Source organism: Lutzomyia longipalpis, chromosome 1 (assembly GCF_024334085.1).
Source record: "Lutzomyia longipalpis isolate SR_M1_2022 chromosome 1, ASM2433408v1".
Taxonomy (NCBI): Eukaryota; Metazoa; Arthropoda; class Insecta; order Diptera; family Psychodidae; genus Lutzomyia; species Lutzomyia longipalpis.
Genome location: NC_074707.1, coordinates 43,391,205 through 43,411,633, shown reverse-complemented (window position 1 = coordinate 43,411,633; position 20,429 = coordinate 43,391,205). Strand labels below are relative to the sequence as shown.

The following is a 20,429-nucleotide window of genomic DNA, read 5'->3' as shown; positions in this document are numbered from 1 at the left end:
CTTGATGGCGATAGTTGTCTCGCTCACATGACGTTTCTGGTTTGCATGAAATTGCTTCGTGAAATAAAAAAATCTAAAATCATTTTACGCAATTTCCGTGGAAAATCAAGTGCAACAGGCTTACCAACTTTGTGATTATGTCCGCATGTGACCTCCGTGTGTAGTTCCAGTGAATTTGTAACAGTGCCAGTGGAAATATCTGCGAGAAAAGCAGCTGCACCGTGAGTCCCAATTCCAGGAGTTTCTTCCTTCCGGACACATACTTGGGATTTCCTGCGTCGTTTGACCTCTGGTGGCCACGTCATGGATCTGAGTAAGTTTCCAGGGGGATTTTCGCCTCATTACCTGTGTCGTGGGAATGATAGGACCCATCCATAATGGGTTGTTTACGTCTCGGGCGCTGTCAGAGCAAAAAAAAAAGTATTCCTGGCGCGCGAAGTTGTTATTTCATCTCGCCCCAGAATCACGCGATTTCTGCCTCTTTTGTCCCACTAATTGCGAATTCAAAGTGGTTGATTTGTTGGGCAATTCCTTGGCGAGGACGTGCGCTATACAACGGAGCTGTAGCGCGATGAGATGTGTTTACGTCGTGCCATCCTCATCGACACAATTTATGATAATTTAATCACCATACCGGAATAAAAGTCCACACCACACACACGGGCGTGTGTGTGGAGCAATTTGGGCTGAATGCGGTGTGCCAAAGAGTGGCCCAGATCAGTCGAATCGTAACCGTCGCGGTGATAAGAAGCTCCCTCCTCAGAGACACCATCCACAGACCCCCATTCCACACCTAACACCATCGGATGGTGATTATCCTTTTGTAGAGTGTTAACCCTCCCTCAGAGTTCATTTCCTGGTGAGTTAAGACGCGGACGTGGCGCAGGGAAAGTGTCTGACGTGGAGTGCGCATCGATTTGACCTACGTAAGAGGTCAATTGAGGTGGAAGCTCCGTGGAATCTTGAGAATTTGTCCCCCATTTGTGCTCTGTTGCGACGCTTTCGTGGCTTCCGGGGATCTGCTGTTGTACCAGCGTGTGTGGGGTAATCCCTTTGGAGAGCTCATGGATCCCATAAAACTCCCTGCTGTCTTATCAGATTAGTTTCTTCGCGATAAAGCACGATTGACGCAGTTTTTTGCAGAGGCGGAAAAGGTGTTCCCCCAGAGAAGCATTGAATTGACTTCATTTTTTTTTTGCACCTTCCGGGTGCTCAATTCATTCCTGCCCTGCCTCAAAGGACTACGCGAAACTTCAGGGGAAAATTCAAAGGATACTTCCTCCCCCCTTTTTCTTGCAAAAGTCCTTGTGACGCACAAACCTTAGGAAAAATTCCCATTCCAGCCTGCAAATCTCGAGCAGAATTTCACGCACATGGCTCACAAGGAGGCCCAGAGAGTGAGAGAGATGTGTAGTTGAGTTTGTGCCGGTTCGACGCTGACCTTGTCCTCGGATTGGCGGAGAATGCTCGCGCCATTGACACGGTGTGGAAAACGTGGTTGCGCCTGAGAATGTATTTGTTAGTCCGGAGCAGAGGAGAGAGAGAGAAACGAGATTACTCAATGGGCAGATGAGGTGTGTGGATTTGCGAATCTCATGAGCCGCACCCGAAAGCCCCTTTTGGGGAATGGGAGACCAGCCGGTCCTGGCACGAGACTTCCTGTTTCCCAACTGTGGTGTTGTATCCAGTAAATGCGCGCGCTTAATGGGCAGGTCATTGATTTGTCAATCGACAGGCAAAACAATGAATATTTATCTTGGCCAACACTCACCTGTGCGATTTATTTATTTTGTCGTGTCTTGGCGGAGCTCCTGGTGGGGTCCACAAGTGGTGGCGAAATGTGTGAGAAATTGGCGCGTAAATTGATTTACGAGCGAGTGCGCTGAAGAATTCTGCGGTATTCGCGGTGTCAGTGACCCATCCACAGCACGAGAATTCTTCTGGCCATTCTTTCGCGTCAAAAGCAATTGTTCTCCGCGAATCTGGGTATTTCCAATGAAGAAATTTCATGTACTTTTGGAGTCTCATTTTGGGCATGGAAGAATTGCAACAAAAAGTTCTTTTCTTTTTGCACTATAAAAATTGTTGTTGCTGTTGTATTTTTAAAAGTCATTTGTTTCAAAAGGTCAATGACTTTTGTGGCTTTAAAATGAGAGTAAAGGCTTTAAATAGTGAACAAGTTAGTTCTTCTATGTCCTTTTTAGTTCTTTTGGGAGTTTATAATCAATTCTTGAGTCTATTCTTTTATTTTCTTATTTTTTTTTAGAGAAATATATGATTTTTCTGGTATTTTGGGAAAAAGATTTGCAAGATTTGTAAGATTTAAAAGATCTAAAATTTTAGTACAACCCAAGGCTCATTTTGCTAAGCTCTAATTTTTCTTTATTATTCATTTTCTCTGTGTTAGAAGTTAAATTTTACGTGAGAGTCTTCTCTAAAACAAAAGCTCTTGTATTATTTGAAGATTTAGAAAAATAGAAGATTTTTCTAGATTTCTAATAAATTGCTAAGAGACGTTCTTTTTAGTACATTGTGGAAGTCATTTAAAACATTTTTAATAGTTGGATCAAGCTTGAAAATCGGTCAAGTTTTTGTTCAATTTGGGATCAAATTAAACTTCTTAAGGTGTACTAGAAATTTTTAAGATATTAGAACTTCAAAAAACAACTGAAAAGAGCGCCTAAAAAACTTCTTTTTCTTTAAATATTTAAAGTAAAACGATGCAGTTTTAGAGATAAAAGTGCTTAAACTAACTTCAAAGAAACCTGCATTTCCTTTACACTTTTCTAGAATTTTAATTAACTAAATTTATTCATAGTTTTTTTAAAGCTTTTTTTATTTACTTAGAATTTTATAGCGCGTGGTTAAATTCCGTAATTGGTTACTGGGTGAAGTAAAATGTGTGACAATGAGTTAGGTACGCGTACGTACATTCCTATTGTTCAATGATCTTACTCCACGATCATACCTGTAATTTTTTTTTGCAACACTTAAATTCAGTAAGTCACATTAAATATCTTTTTAATCGTTACAGAGTTTATTCCTCTACGCGCAATTTTATTTATTATTTTATTTGTATAGCAACAATATTGCTCAGGTTTTGGAGGTTTATGGTGTGTTGTGGAGATCACTTAAAGATCGCAAGTGATCGTGAATGCTCGGTTGTTTTTTTTTAGAGAAATTTTAAAGTAAAGAGACAAAATTCTTAAAACTTTTTTCCCTTTTATTTTTGTGTGATAATTTGGTGGAAGATAGGAAACATTCCATTATGTAAATTCAGTGAATGATACGTTTCTGCCACGATCCTCGGTGACCCCGTGACATTGACTGTGAGATTCATCGTTTCCCCCATTGCTGTTGGATTTATCAACTTGCCTTTCGATTTAGTCTCAATCTCACTTCCAGAGCGATCACACCGGAATCCTCACAACATTCTACGGGAGTTTAAAAAGAAAATAAAAGTTCTTATCACCTGGTGTGAGGTCTTTTTGCTAAACTTTGCGGTGCGATTTGGCACACATTTTTCTCACAGTGTGGGGTGTCTCATCCAGGAAAGGTGATATTTTTGCTATCTCTGTGATTTTTATCGTTTCTTGCCGAAAAAAAATTTTGAGCACCTCTCTTTTGTGGCATTGATAACGCGCAGTGTTCTCCCCTGTGTGCTTCCTGTGAACATTTTGCAATATAAGAACACTGATAGATGTTTCTTCGCAAAACTCTAACACTTTTGAGAAGTTTAAGCTTCAATTTAAGCTGTACGTATCGATTTCACTCCCATGGGGTTTCTGAAATTTTATCAGCGTTGCTCTTTTTCACCTCAATCATCCAGTTCTGGCTGGTTTGCCGTATCTACGGCTTACGCGGTAATATTACTTAATCTTTCTTGACGCATAAATTAAAGTGGGGCACTGTGGCGAAAAAATGCGCAGAAATCAATCCCCGGAAGTGTTAAGAAGACGGTGTGCTAAACTCTCAGGGATTTTTTTTTAAATAAATATGGATTTTATGCAAAGAAAACTTTATTGGAATGTGGTTAATACTTAAAAGAAATATTTAATTTGTTTCAAAGCTTTAAAACAAAGCCTAATTAAGTTATTTAATGATTTCTTTTAATGCGAAGAAAATTAAACAAATCTTTTATTTAAAATTAAATTTCATGAGCCATATTAAACTAAAAAAAAATAGACGAAATAATTAACCGAGTGGTGCTAGATCTAAATGCTTACCAAGTAGTGTTAGTTCGATTCTAACTTTTGATACAACTTTTTATCTTTTTATTTGTGATTTTTCTATCGTTCGGCATACATTTAAATAATTATAAATTCTTCAACAACAACAAAAAACATTTTAGAGGTACAAAAAGGTTAAATAAACAGTGACGTTCTTTCCTCGATTTGCGTGCTCTAGATTAAGAAAGAAATCTTATCGCTTTGTACATTTTTTCCTTGTTTCTTTTTATCACATTTAGGGCTTTTTTTTCACGGTTAGTTCGAGCACTTGACCTTGAATTTCTTCTAATTTTTATAAACCCATAAAAGTCTTTATTTGCACGAATGTGTGCAATTTATAATGAAGAGATATTTTTTATGCAATAAAAGCCTCCACGAGAGATGCGCAAAACACGTGATAACAGCACAATTTGTACGCTCAACTGATAATAATTTTTGCATAAGAACTTAGAAAGAACTTTTAATGTGTTTTGTTTGCTGGCGTGTCAATGGTTTATCATGAGAAGATAAGAAACTTTTTTTTCTCAGGATTGAATGAAAGAGGAGTTATTTTTTTTTTCTAAAATATTCAACTTTTTATTGATTTCTATTGACTTTTCCAGTTACAAAATCCAAATTCTGACACAGAGAAAAGGTCATCAAAGTGTTTGAATGAAAAGTTCTTTGGACGATGGTGAAGATCCAAGCCATTGCATAAATGTTATACATTATTTTAATGTTAAGCCTCTTTGCACTTGTGGCACTATGTTTTCGGAAATTATTGAGGGGTGCTGCGGAAGGGAAGAATATTAGAACGCCGCTTCCAGTTGTCTATTCGAGTGTGTAAAATTACTTCTAATTCTTTGAGATTTAAAAAAGAAAAAAAAAACTGCACACAGTGATGCTGAAATTCTTAACTGAAGAAGTCTTTCAAAATGCAAATTTTTCTCAATCATTGCAGACGGCGAAGAAGAAGGTGCGTCGAGTGCAGCTAAAAGTGACGACACAGAGACCACAGGCATTCGTAAAGTGAAGTTTTCGCATGAGAATTTTATCATTGAGAACAAAAGTGATATTGAATCTGTGAACGGTGATTGTGAGCCAGTAATGGAGGCGGAAGCAAATAGTGCCGGTGATCGTCCGAGTTTCACCGTGGGCGAAGAAGCGGCAGAAAATGGGCAGGAGGCGACAGAAGATCGTGATGATTTTAATCAGAATCTCGTGACGAATGGTATAAGAATGTCCCACGATTTGATGGAGAAGCGAAAGCGACTAAGGTGAGCTACCTATATACCTACATTATTTATTTATTTATTTTGTCCAAATTTGTAAATTTTCTATTTTGGTTTGGAGTTTACTTTGCGATGAGAATGTTTTATTAGCAAAATGAAGAACTAAATATCTGATGACTGTGAGAATGACATGTTGTTGTGATGAATTAATCATCATCAATGATTGATTTTTACATCGATTTTATATGTGTGCACTGTGTATGTTTGCGCGGGTAGAGTTGATGGAGCTATAGATGAGAGATTTTTGCAAAATACTTCTTCCAGAGTTGAGATTTTTCTCTGCAATAAAATAGATTTCGCGAGAAAAAAATCCATTAAAATTCGTTAAAGAATTGGCAACAAAGAGTAAGTGATGATTTTTATTTTTTTACAACCTTTAGTTTGTTTTTATTGTTCTCATTTTCCACGCGTTTAAATTTTATTAGCATAAATATGATTCTGAATAACATAGTTTATGGTTGACAATAATAACTTTTATATGAATAATTTTCATATTCCACGCGTAGGTTAAAAAAATAATATCAAAACTTTTTTACGTCAAAATGGAATGAAATGATATGATTTTAATATAATAATTAAAAATTATAATAAACTAAAATAAAACATGAAAGTTATTGGGTCAATTTATGACGTTGACGAATATTAAAATCTACAACATTTGACCCATTTAGTGAACTTTATACATGAATGCAAAACAGTGTTTATATTTTTCCTTTTTATGAATGATTTTTGAAATTCTTAGAATTCTTTTTATAGAAATAATGCTTCAGTGATTCTAATTTAAATTCTAATTCAAATCAAAAAGGAATTTCATTACTTAATCGATTTTGTGATCATTTATTAATTGGCCAAAATCGTTTTATTCTTGACAAGATTCCTGTCTGATTTTGTCCGTATTTGACTTTATAGACTCTTGTTATTCAACTTAGATTTTCATTTAATTATGGATTTAGCTTCAATTCTAATCTCTGAACAATAAAAGTAAACGGAATACTAATTAGGATATCCACTAGATGATCAAATATATTTTTTACTTCTTAGACTTGAATATTTTGAGAATTTCTCACTCAAAAGATTTTTCTTAAAGACTGAACCATACATAGGTTTTCTAGGACCTAGTAGGGATTTATTTTAAATGATTTTAATAAAACTAAAGAAAATGAAGATTATTTGTTGTTTACATCCAATACATTCAAACTCTTGTGCAATCCTGCTGTTTCTATTCACCCCATTAGGACGAATCTCAAGTTTTCTTTCTCCAAAGTGACTTTTTAATATTTTATCTATTGCTTTTATGCGCTTCTACAAAAAAAACATAATTATCTTTCATCATTAAATTACTTTTATCTCTTATGTGGAAAAAATGTCAACTGAGGGGGGTCTCTTAACTCTGTTGCTATAGCTGAGTCTTTTTCACTTTTGTGTGCGCGATCGTTCAATTGGAATGCACTTGATAAGCTCTCAATACACTGATAGAGCTTTTACTTCAGGTGGATTTGTGTTTAAAGGTAATAGTGGGTAGGTATAGGTAGAGGTAGGAAATGCCAGGTGGGAAGAGAAATTGCGTGTGGCGGGAGTGAAAAGAGGAGTATTCCCCACCGTACTCACACAACGGCGGACAATGTGAGTTTATGGACAAGAAATCAGTGATTGAGGAAGAGTCAGTCTGTGGTTGGTCGACTCGGAGTTTGCACGTTTTCTGTTTTTTAATCTTCGCACAGTGAGAAAGTTTCTGTTGTAAAAATTAGTTAATAAATTCTACTCTTTCGGTGTGACCTCTCAGTTTTTTTTCGCTTGTGACCCAAATATGATTTCTCGAGTTTCCTGATTGCCATATTTCTTATATTTTGGAATAACATTTTTGATGGTTTTCTTGCAAATTGATGTGCTAATAGGGTGTATGCGAGAGAGTTGAAAAAAGAGCTAAAACGTGCATATTTTAACCTGAATTTCATTCCCTCCACATCGCTTAAATACACACAGTCTTGAGTTTTAAAATATTAAGTAATCAGCCGCGGTGGTGTGAACACAATCAATTTCTTTCGTGCAGTTTTGTGATGAATTTTTTATTTTGAATAAAAAAATCTCCTTTCGAGAAATATTTTTGCCTTATACGCAATATTGCAACGAAATTGTGGTTTTCAGGAATCTCAAAGAGAATGTCTCGAAAGTCTCGATTTTTTAAAAGAAATTTCCTCATGAAAATGTCTATTTTAATGACGTTATCACAACAAATATAGGTTACAACATGATAAAGAGATTTTTTTAGTTTGTTGTTTTTTTTTGATTTGCATGAGAGATAAGTTTGATAAAATTTCATTTTAACGATTTCCGAATGGAAGTTTTATCTCTTTTCTTCCAGCCATTTAAATTATGAGATGGACGAGATGTGACGTTAAGTGTTTTTTTGAAGAGTCTAACGAGAGAAAAAATCTTAAGGTCTGGGAGAATGAAATGGCGGCCTTTAAGATTTAGATTTTAGCACGTAAATTGTTTTTTAAAATAATTAATACTTTTTGCCATGATTTGAAATGTTTTTTAGGCTCTCTACTGAAGTAAAAATTTGGATAAAAATTGAAGTCTGAAAATATAATTTAAAGATTCTTTCCTTAGGTAAGTTAGGGAATTTGTCTTAAGTTTAAATCTTATTTTCTTAGGCCTTAGGGAAGTTTAAACTCCGTTTCAATTTAAACTTTGACAAAAGGAGGTATAAAAGATAGAAAAGAGGATCAAATTTTACTTTTTCATTCAATAAAAATCTTAACTTTGATTAATTAGTAGGTATACACTGTCTGTTATTTTTAGATTAAATGATTTGTATCTGGGGGGTAAACCAGACTAGTGCATCTACTATCAGTCTAAGAAGGTGTTTACGTGGGTTCCGGGGTTGAATCAGGTCATTCGCGTGGCTCACATTAGAGATTAGGAGCTTCCTTAAAAGCAAATCTCAGAGCTTCAGCAACATCTTAACGATCCACTCGTCCAGCTCTTTTCAGTTTCAATTTAATTCTCAATCTAAACGTTTTATTGCAAAAGTTTCTTTAACAGATTTAAAAAAAAAACTTTTAATTAAAAATTTCACAATAAATTGGATATTTTGTACTTGACGACCAATAAAATTACGAGATGTTTTCCTTGGCAGAGGGAAAATTTATCTAATTACTCTCCGTACGTTGCTTTACCTGCTGTATATTTCGTGATAGTTATTCAAAAGAGGAATTTCTTGACCTTCAAGGCATTTTACTCTCGTTGTCAACTCTTTCGGTGTACTTAATAAGTTTGAAAATCTCTTTCCCCAAGGTTCTCCTCCTCCCCAACTCTCTGTGGTGGACCTTATTAAATTCCAACGTGTTGTGTATGTGTAACGAGACAGTGTTTAAGGGACAAAGCAGTATTGTAAGGGAAAGTTTTGTCTGCGCGTGAGAGAGAAAATTTAGTAACTATATTGGTGTGTTGTTGTGCGTGAAGTTAAAACATTTAATTTACACCTTTTTTGGAGGTGGAAAAATTATGTTTTATGGTGTTTGGGTGCATTTGGACACTAATTTGTAAAGGAATTATGCTGAAACGTCGTGCAAGTAAACGATTTGTTCTTGCTGAAAGTGGAGAACTTAATGCTTGGAATACTACGACGGACAATGCAGAAGGAATTATGCCAGCGGGAATTGACATTAAAATCGGTGGTGGATCCGAATGTGAGGATACACCACCAAAAGTCGATCCACCTACACCACCCATCGATACTGGGTTACTCAAAGTTAACACCCAGAGTGCGGGAATAAAGTAAATTTCCTTTCTCTCCATTTATTTATTAGTTTATTGTTGAAATGGGTGGATTTTCTTTTCTAAAAAAAAAGAGCTTTTAAGGAGCTTTTTCGTTTGGCTGGTGGATTTTGACTAACATGCGGCCTTCTCATGATCTCTTGCAGACCCAGTATGTCCCATGGTACGGGCCTTGGGCAGGATCGATATCAAGAGAGGGATTTTGTCTTGGCAACTCCTGAGGAGTTTGTGAAGAGATTCGGTGGCAATCGTGTCATCAATAAGGTAAGAAAATAGGAAAATGAAGATGATTAGTTGAAGAAATATGTAAATATTGACAAAGTGATTGTGCAGTTTCTTCTTCTTCTCTCTCGCTCGTGATACGTTGAATCTCTCCTCCAAGCATGGTTAAAGCATGTCCAAAAAGTCTTATGTAATCAATACGCAATGAGACTCACTAGCCTTGATTTTTCTCCATCCATACTAATATAAAACCAACACAAACCAGGCGCAATGAGCAAAAATCGCGTCACTTGTTGGTGTTACCTACATTTATATATCTTGTAATATGTTGGTATATATGTGATGGAAAGTGTTGGAAGAGTAATTTACGTTGCTTCCACCAAAACCGCAAGGAGATAAAAAGAGACTGATTATTGAAAATATTAATTATGTTTGTCTTCTCATCTTATCGTATATTTGCTGTTTATTGGAATATTTCAATACAATTCACATGGATAGAGAACTTTGAGCCCAGACATGGTGACATAAGCAAGAATATATGTAATTTCAAATAAGCACGGAATGTCGTTGTTTTAACTCTTCATTATTGAAAGTAAATATTGCAAATTTGCTAATAGCTTCAACAAAAAACCACCTCAATGATGGCTCTCAATTTGTATGGCTCATTGATCAAGAAAAAAACTCAATGATCGATGAAAAGACGCATGATTTTACGTAAAATTCTTATTTGGATTCAATATACTATTTGATGACGTAAAATGTCTCCAAATTCTGTAGATTCTTAGACGTTTTTTTGTACAATGATTTGTCTTTTATTTAACTGAAAATAAATCGTCATCGTTTGATGAGAGGACGGTGCTTAAGAAATTACGTAAATTGTCCTTAATCACTTGTTGAAGCGTTTAAACTTTGTACATCGATGTAATGAAATATCAACAGATGGCTAAAGTTTGACTAAAGTTAGATAAAGTTAGTGATAAAGTCATAAAGTAATAAAAATAATAAATTTTTCTCAAATAAGATCATTTTTTTTTATATTAATTTTATGTTCTTTTTATATCTAAAGCATTTTTAATTCTTAATTGGGAATTTTTTTTTAATTCTTTTTTTTTAACTCTTGAAACAAATGTTTTTTAAAGTTTGAATTGGTCATAAAAATCAAGATATAAAATTTATAACGAACGTGGTAATTTTTTTCTGCAATTCCATTATTGAATAATTGGGACTAATTGAGCTAATTTAGAATATATTGATTTGTACAAATTGGAGAGTTATTATGTCAAAAGGAGGTTATTCACTTTAGGGTTTTTCTTAATATCCTTTGAATATGACACAAGTTAAATATTATGAAGGTATTTTAGACGAGAAATAAAGTCTCATTGATTCATTATAATTATAAAAGTTTAAAACTTAAAGAACTTTAAATCTCAATTCCAGAATAAAGACAAGAATTATTTTTATTGGGCTTTATTCAGCGACATAGAAACCCTTGAAATCTTTGAATTTTGTATTGAAATTTCAAGATTTCAATCGAATTTCAGGGGTTTCTTGGTCGCTGAATAAGGCTCAGTTAGGTTTTTATTTTCTAATGATTTTATGCAAGAACTAAGATGAATTAACTCCTTTTATTAGTCTCTTTGCTTTCTAGATAAATTTTATTTTTCTTTTATTTTTTATTCATTCTTATGATGTTTTGTTAAAATAACTATTATTTTTTTTTAAATCGTCTAATATCTTTTAGAAACATGATTAAACTGCAAAGCTTTAATCTTGTAATTAAAAAGTTTATTCCACATTTGATTTAAATTTCAAATTGAACCTTCATCGCGTCATAAGTACAAAGAATAAATAATTAGAAAATTTTCCAATGCTGTAAATGATTTCTGTTTAATCACAACACTGTATAGTTGCTGCTATTAATCTGCTTTACATACTTTTACATTAATCCATATCACACCAACAACAACGGCGGGAGATAGTGGAAGAATAACATAGCACAATGTAAAAGCTTTTGTGGTTTTATTGCGCACCACAAACGCGAACGCTTCTGCTGCGGCAACTAATAGATTGAATCTTGTGTATTCGCAACAGGTGCTGATTGCCAACAATGGCATAGCAGCCGTTAAGTGTATGCGTTCGATAAGACGGTGGTCCTATGAGATGTTTAAGAATGAGCGCGCCGTGAAGTTTGTCGTGATGGTCACACCGGAAGATCTGAAAGCCAATGCGGAGTACATAAAGATGGCTGATCTGTACGTTCCGGTTCCGGGTGGGTCGAATAACAACAATTACGCCAATGTTGAGTTGATTTTGGACATTGCCACACGGACGCAAGTGCAGGCTGTGTGGGCGGGTTGGGGGCATGCTTCGGAGAATCCCAAACTCCCGGAATTGCTGCACAAGAAGGGTCTTGTCTTTCTGGGACCACCAGAGCGTGCTATGTGGGCCCTTGGGGATAAGGTGGCATCGTCAATTGTCGCCCAAACAGCTGACATTCCAACACTCCCGTGGTCCGGATCGGAGCTCAAGGCGCAGTACAGTGGGAAGAAGATTAAGATTTCGAGTGAATTGTTTGGGCGTGGGTGTGTCACGACACCCGATCAGGGCTTGCAGGCAGCAGCAAAGATTGGCTTCCCCGTGATGATTAAGGCATCCGAGGGTGGTGGTGGGAAGGGAATTCGTCGTGTTGACAGCCCCGATGAATTCCCCGCACTCTTCCGTCAGGTTCAGGCTGAAGTCCCGGGATCGCCGATCTTTGTTATGAAACTCGCCCGTGGCGCCAGGCATTTGGAAGTTCAACTGTTGGCAGATCAATATGGGAATGCCATTAGTTTATTCGGGAGAGATTGTTCCATTCAGCGACGTCATCAGAAGATCATTGAGGAAGCTCCGGCAATTGTGGCACAACCGGAAGTTTTTGAGAATATGGAGAAGGCAGCTGTGCGATTGGCAAAGATGGTGGGGTACGTAAGTGCGGGCACTGTTGAGTATCTGTACGATCCCGAGGGGAGGTACTTCTTCCTCGAACTCAATCCACGTCTGCAAGTTGAGCATCCATGTACGGAAATGGTGGCTGATGTGAATCTTCCGGCGTGTCAGTTGCAAATTGGAATGGGAATCCCGCTCTATCGCATCAAGGATATTCGTTTGTTGTACGGGGAATCCCCATGGGGGACATCTGTGATTGACTTTGAGAATCCATCGAAGAAACCACGTCCATGGGGGCATGTTATTGCAGCGAGAATCACGTCAGAAAACCCGGATGAGGGCTTCAAACCGAGCTCAGGGACGGTGCAGGAATTGAATTTCCGCTCGAGTAAAAATGTTTGGGGGTACTTTAGTGTTGCCGCATCGGGGGGTCTTCATGAATTTGCTGATTCCCAATTTGGGCATTGCTTCTCCTGGGGGGAGAATCGTCAGCAGGCACGAGAGAATTTGGTTATTGCCCTCAAAGAGCTCTCAATTCGCGGGGATTTCCGGACAACAGTGGAGTATTTGATCACCCTGTTGGAGACTAATCGCTTCCTGGAGAATACCATCGATACCGCATGGTTGGATGCATTGATTGCTGAACGTGTGCAGGCTGAGAAGCCAGATATCCTTCTGGGCGTTATCTGTGGATCCCTTCATATTGCCGATCGACAGATCACAGAGGCATTCACGAGCTTCCAAACAGCCCTGGAGAAGGGACAAATTCAGGCAGCAAATACCCTGACAAATGTTGTGGATGTGGAACTCATAGCTGAGAGTATTCGGTACAAAGTACAGGCTGCTAAAAGTGGACCAAATACATACTTCTTAGTCATGAATGGTTCCTTCAAGGAAGTTGAGATTCACCGGCTGTCAGATGGTGGGATGTTGCTCTCCCTCGAGGGTGCCAGCTACACGACGTACATGAAGGAGGAAGTTGATCGTTACCGCATTGTTATTGGCAATCAAACGTGTGTGTTTGACAAGGAGAATGATCCATCTTTGCTGAGGAGTCCTTCAGCGGGGAAGTTGATTAATCTACTCATTGAGGATGGTGCCCATGTCAGCAAGGGGCAGCCCTATGCGGAAATTGAAGTAATGAAGATGGTAATGACGCTGACATCCCAAGAAGCAGGCACAGTGTCCTTTGTTCGACGTCCTGGAGCTGTTCTCGATGCGGGATCCCTCATTGGGCACCTGGAGCTCGATGATCCGTCTCTCGTGACCAAGGCACAGCCATTCCGGAGCCCCTTCCCGCATGTGGAGAATGCCAACATTCCCGAGAAGTTGAATCGCGTTCACAGCAGCTACAAGTCCATCCTGGAGAACTGCCTGGCAGGCTACTGTCTCCCCGACCCCTACAATGCACCACGTCTCAGGGAAATTATTGAGAAATTCATGCAGAGCTTGAGGGATCCTTCACTCCCATTGTTGGAACTTCAGGAGGTCATTGCCACAATTTCCGGAAGGATTCCCATTGTGGTGGAGAAGAAGATCCGGAAGCTGATGACGCTGTATGAGAGGAATATCACGAGTGTTCTGGCACAATTCCCATCGCAGCAGATTGCAAGTGTCATCGATACGCATGCTGCTACGCTGCAGAAACGTGCCGATCGGGATGTTTTCTTCCTCACAACGCAGGGGATTGTGCAGCTGGTGCAGCGGTACAGGAATGGCATCCGGGGACGCATGAAGGCAGCTGTACACGAACTCCTCCGGCAATACTATGCTGTTGAGTCACAATTCCAGCATGGGCACTACGATAAGTGCGTGGCAGGAGTGCGGGAGAGGCACAAGGATGACATGACGCAGGTGGTTAGCACAATTTTCTCCCATAGTCAGGTGGCGAAGAAGAATCTCCTGGTGACACTACTTGTGGATCATCTGTGGGCCAATGAGCCCGGTTTGACGGATGAACTCGCAGCCACACTGAGTGAATTGACATCCCTCAATAGGGCTGAACATTCCAGGGTTGCCCTGAGAGCAAGACAAGTTCTCATTGCAGCCCATCAGCCAGCCTATGAGTTGCGGCACAATCAGATGGAGTCAATCTTCCTCTCAGCCGTCGATATGTACGGCCATGATTTCCATCCGGAGAATCTCCAGCGCCTCATTCTGTCCGAGACGTCAATCTTCGATATTCTCCATGATTTCTTCTATCACTCCAATCGGGCAGTGTGCAATGCTGCCCTTGAAGTCTACGTACGACGTGCCTACACCTCCTATGAGTTAACTTGCCTGCAGCATTTGGAATTGTCCGGGGAGGTGCCTCTTGTGCATTTCCAATTCCTTCTGCCCACATCGCATCCCAATAGGGTGCCACATGAGAATGGGGAGCTGGAAGTTCCCATCCGGACGGGATGTATGGCGGCTTTTGATTCATTCGAACACTTCCAGGAGTATTCAGATGAAATTCTCGATCTTCTGGAGGATTTCGCCTCGCCGGCTTTTGTCAGTACGAAAGTCTTGGATGCAGTCGAGGCGGCTGACTCCGTGTCCGACGGACGCCATAGTACCTCCATTAATGTCTCCATCTCGGATCCCGTAACACGCATTGGTGGTGATATGGATGCCAATCAATCCATGGAGCCAATTCACATACTTAGCGTCGCCGTGAAGGGACTCGGTGAGATGGATGATTTGCAGATGTCGGATATGTTTGGGGGCTTTATGACGCTGCACAGGGAGGAGTTGCTGGCTCGACGTGTGCGCCGAATCACCTTTGCGGCGCTGAAGAAGCGCCAATTCCCCAAATTCTTCACCTATCGCGCGCGGGACTTCTTCAAGGAGGATCGCATCTATCGGCATCTGGAGCCAGCGTGTGCCTTTCAGCTGGAACTCAATCGGATGCGCACGTATGACCTGGAAGCTCTACCCACTGCCAATCAGAAGATGCACCTGTACCTTGGGCGTGCCAAAGTGGCCAAGGGGCAGGAGGTGACGGACTATCGTTTCTTCATTCGCTCCATCATTCGGCATTCGGATTTGATCACCAAAGAGGCGTCATTTGAGTATTTGCAAAATGAAGGGGAACGCGTCCTGCTGGAAGCTATGGATGAACTCGAAGTGGCCTTTTCGCATCCACAGGCAAAGCGAACGGATTGCAATCATATCTTCCTCAATTTTGTGCCCACCGTCATTATGGACCCATCGAAGATTGAGGAATCCGTCACGAAGATGGTGATGCGCTACGGACCGAGACTCTGGAAGCTTCGTGTACTGCAAGCTGAACTCAAAATGGTCATTCGGCAAACTCCCCAATCCCCCAATACGGCTCTACGCTTGTGCATAGCCAATGACTCAGGGTACTTTCTCGATTTAAGTCTCTACTACGAGGTTACGGATCCGGAAACAGGAGTGGTGAGTTTTTACACTTGATATTCCAACGTAATTTGCTTCAGCAATTTGAGCGGTTTGATGTGTTCCCGGAAAGTGCCATAAGTGACTGGAAATTGTGCAGGAAGACTGCTCATTGCATTAGGAAGTTTCTAAGGGATCGTAGGAACTTTCTTTTCAACACCCGGTTGATCCTTGATTTCATTTAGGGGTCAGAATCTATCCATTTAGGAAGTCCTCTTTTCTTTTCCAAGTATTTTTATAAACTCAGATTTTGACACAAAGATGACTTTAGGGATCAGCCGGGTGTTGAAAAGAAAGTTCCTACGACCCCTTAGAAACTTCCTGATGCAATGGACAGTCTTCCTGCACAATTTACAGCCACTTGTGACTCTTTCCGGGAACACCTCAAAGTGTATTCAAAAGTGTTCAAACTTCAAGTTTATATTTTCTTCAAAAATTAATGAAAATTGTTGTGTTTGTAGATAAAGTTCCAGAGCTATGGTCCAAAGCAGGGTCCACTGCATGGTTTAGCCATCTCCACGCCCTACATGACCAAAGATTTCCTCCAGCAGAAACGCTTCCAGGCACAATCGAATGGAACAACGTACGTGTATGATATTCCCGATATGTTTAGACAGATGGCTGAACGTCTGTGGAAGGAATACTTGAAGGCTCGGCCAACGCTGGATTTGCACATTCCTGAGAAAGTTTTACTAGAATGCGTTGAGCTTGTCCTCAATGGGGATATCCTGGAGGAGGTACAGAGACTTCCCGGGGAGAATGATGTGAGTTCCTTCAAAAATTTTCCTTTGAAAATATCTTTTTTGACTCAAAATTTGATTTTTAATCCTTCAATAATTTCTTCCAGTGCGGTATGGTTGCGTGGAGGATTGTGATTTGCACACCTGAATACCCAAAAGGCAGAGAAATGATCCTGATTGCCAACGATTTAACTTTCTTTGTTGGTTCTTTTGGTGTTAAGGAAGATTTGCTCTTCAACGAAGCTTCCGTCTTGGCGCGCAAAAGGAAGATTCCAAGGGTGAGTTGAGCCTGCTCTTTAAGGGTTTAATTAGGATTGATTTTAAAGCAAAATTCTTCGAAATTAGGTCTACATATCATGCAACAGTGGAGCCCGTATTGGTTTAGCGGAGGAAGTGAAGGCTCTGTTTAAGATTGCCTGGGAGGACCCAGATGAACCGGATAAGGGTTTCAAATATCTCTACCTCACAACGGAAGACTACAGCAAACTTGCCAGCCTCAATTCAGTCCGTGCCATCCTCATTGAGGACGAAGGGGAGCCACGGTACAAGATAACGGATATAATTGGGAAGGAGGATGCAATTGGTGTGGAGAATCTTCGATACGCCGGAATGATTGCCGGTGAGACGTCAAGGGCATACGAGGAGATTGTCACGATCTCCATGGTGTCGTGCAGGGCAATTGGTATTGGGTCGTACCTCCTGCGTCTTGGGCAGAGAGTTATTCAAATTGATAATTCGCATATTATTCTCACGGGCTATGCTGCCCTCAATAAGCTTCTGGGTAGGATGGTTTATGCGTCGAATAATCAATTGGGTGGTGTTCAGATTATGTACAACAACGGGGTGTCCCATAAAACGGAAGCCGTTGACCTCGATGGGGTCTACCGCGTGCTCCACTGGTTATCCTACATTCCTGCCTACAAGGGCTGTGAGATTCCCATGACAATTCCATGTGATCCCGTTGATCGGGACGTTGAATTCTTCCCCACGAAGGTCCCCTACGATCCACGATGGCTCCTTGCGGGGCGACACAATCCCAGTAATCCCGGAGAATGGGAAACGGGCTTCTTCGATCGGGATTCGTGGTCTGAGATAATGGAGCCATGGGCTCAGACTGTTGTCACGGGACGTGCGCGTCTTGGAGGTGTTCCCGTGGGAGTTATTGCCGTGGAAACGCGAACAGTTGAGGTGACAATGCCCGCTGATCCGGCAAATATGGATTCCGAAGCAAAAACCCTCCAACAAGCTGGGCAGGTGTGGTACCCGGATTCATCGTACAAAACAGCACAAGCAATTAAAGATTTTGGCCGAGAGGAGTTGCCATTGATTATCTTTGCCAACTGGCGTGGATTCTCCGGAGGGATGAAGGGTAAGTGTTGAAAGAACTTCCTTGAGGAAAGAATTGTTTCTTTTAATTTTTCGTGTTTTTTGTGTCTTTTGCAGACATGTACGAGCAGATTGTAAAGTTCGGCGCCTATATTGTGGATGGATTGCGGGAATATACTCAACCAGTGCTAGTTTACTTGCCCCCCAATTCAGAGCTACGTGGTGGCGCCTGGGCTGTCCTGGATCCCACCATTAATCCCCGCTACATTGAATGCTACGCCGATCCGGAATCACGTGCCGGAGTGTTGGAGCCTGAGGGGATTGTTGAAGTGAAATTCAGAGATAAGGACATTCTCAAGACAATCCAGAGGGTTGATCCTGTTGTCCTAGATGTAAGTTTTGAAGATTCCTCTTCTTCTACTCCCAGAGCATGAATTCTCTAAGAGTGAAAAACTCCCGTGATAAACTCCTGAAGGCTTTAGAGCTTTAAAAGCAATGTAAAAACCGGGATCATGCTCACGTGAAGTTTTCCTCACTCTTTTTTTCCTGCAAAAAGCCTTCGGGAGTTTATCACGAGAGTTTTTCACTCTTAGAGAATACAGTCCCTGAACTCTTAATCTAATCTAAAAAAAAAATCCTTTTTTCCAGCTTCGAAGAGAAATTGCGAATGTGGGTGAAAATAAGGATAAAATTCAGGAGCTTGAGGGGAAGATTAAGGAGAGAACGAGCTCCCTGATGCACGTCTATCACACCGTTGCCGTTCACTTTGCCGACTTGCACGATACGCCCGAGAGGATGCTGGAGAAGGGATGCATCAGTGAGGTTGTTCCATGGCGTGGATCGAGGAAGTGGCTCTACTGGCGTCTCCGGAGATTACTGCTGGAGGATCAATTTGTCAAGAAAATCCTCGCAGCGCAGGAAAGCTTATCAGTGGGGCAAGCTCAATCAATGCTACGGCGGTGGTTTGTTGAGGATCGCGGCGCCACAGAGGCCTACCTCTGGGATAACAATGAGGACGTCGTGCAGTGGTTGGAGCTGCAGAAATCCGATGAATCCACCGTGTCGAAGAACATTAAATCCGTCAAGAAGGATGCGATCATCTCACAGATTCAGAAAGCTTTAGAAGTGAGTAGATGAAACAGCACAAAAACTCTTCTTGATTTTTAACTCCTTTTTGCTTCTCTTCTCTTCTAGGAATGTCCGGAAGTTGCTTTGGATGCCGTCGTGGGGCTATGTCAAGCCCTTTCACCCGCTAATCGTGTAGAAGTTGTACGAACGCTGACCCAGTTGGAATTTGCCGAGAAGGATTCTTCAGCACCGAATTTGGGATGATGATTCACGACGCCAAAATGAGAACACAAAATGCATTTAGCTTTCCTTCCCTAAATTATTCTCTCTCTCTCTCATTGCTGCTCGCATGCTTTTGGGGGGTGTTTTATTCATTTTCCACACAGCCTGGGGAAAGAGGAGGAGGAGTTCTGCAATACAACATAAGAAAAAACATAACAAAATCATGCTGTAATTGTAATTTTCATTGTAAAATCCTAAAATTTAGATGACAAAAAAATAGTTTCACAGGAAAATTATGTATTTTAGTCTTTTATTTATTTATTTAGGGGAAATAGAGCCCCTTTTTCCCCCAATTTCCCCTATTTTTTGATTAAAAAAGTTTTTTATTTTTGGCAATTTTTTAAATTTCGCGCCATAAAAATATAGTTCTAAAATCAGTCACTGGTACTTCTTGGCACTGTTAGTTAGGGAGAAAATGAGAGGGGTGTACTTTATCGCTATCTGTCTCCCTCACACATTTAGTTTTTCGCGATTTTCTCACGTTTTCCGCTGAATTTTCCAGCGAAATTGTGTTTTTTGTGACCAGGAAAACACTTTTGAATTTTTGGCATCATTGGTTTGAAAAGTTCGCGAAAACCCATTTCCGGGAAACGAGAGTCGTGTAAAATCCCCAACCGTCAAAATTTCCGCGGGCCCCAAATTCCGCACGGAGGAGCTCCCCGAGAGCCCCGGAGCACCCGTTAGTGCCCCAGGAGCCCCAAACATGTGTTTTGTGCCCAAAAATTTGAGAAAAAACAATGAAATCGCATTTTTTTGGAAAAATAAAAAAAAGTTCGTTTAAGTTCAAATTTTATTACTTGGACCAGACGTTATATGGCGCTGTTTAGTTGGATGACGGGAAAATGAGACGGATGCACATGCTATTTCACCACGATTCTCTTACTCGCTCGTCACTGATACTATCTCCCTCACACATTCAGTTTTTCGCGATTTTCTCTCGTTTTTCGCCGAATTTTCCGGGAAAATTGTGTTTTTTGTGACCAGGGAAACGACGCTGCGACGATTGGCATCATTGGTTTGAAAAGTTCGCGAAAATCCATTTCCGAGAAAAAAAGTGCGTGTAAAATCCCCAACCGTCAAAATTTTCAAATTTGTAATTCCAACCGTCAAAATTTCCGCGGGCCCCAAATTCCGCATTGAGCTGCTCCGCGGGGTCTCCGGAGCACCTGTAAATGCCC

General features: G+C 40.2%; 1 protein-coding gene across 7 annotated transcripts; it reads left to right on the top strand.

The window, feature by feature from the left end:
• The first annotated feature begins 27 nt into the window (after positions 1 to 27).
• Positions 28 to 19,487, top strand: LOC129787497 (acetyl-CoA carboxylase). Of its 7 annotated transcripts, none has more exons than XM_055823138.1 (10): positions 28 to 313; positions 5,170 to 5,485; positions 9,430 to 9,547; positions 11,597 to 15,835; positions 16,297 to 16,599; positions 16,683 to 16,853; positions 16,921 to 17,944; positions 18,019 to 18,293; positions 18,550 to 19,026; positions 19,096 to 19,487. In XM_055823138.1, the coding sequence occupies exons 1-10, from the start codon at positions 304 to 306 to the stop codon at positions 19,231 to 19,233; spliced, it is 7,071 nt and encodes a 2,356-aa protein (XP_055679113.1). In that variant the 5' UTR covers positions 28 to 303; the 3' UTR covers positions 19,234 to 19,487. The 7 variants fall into 7 exon arrangements, with proteins under 7 accessions (XP_055679113.1, XP_055679117.1, XP_055679116.1 ...); XM_055823142.1 differs by lacking the exon at positions 28 to 313 and adding an exon at positions 725 to 859; XM_055823141.1 differs by lacking the exon at positions 28 to 313 and adding an exon at positions 3,385 to 3,556.
• Positions 19,488 to 20,429: the final 942 nt, after the last annotated feature.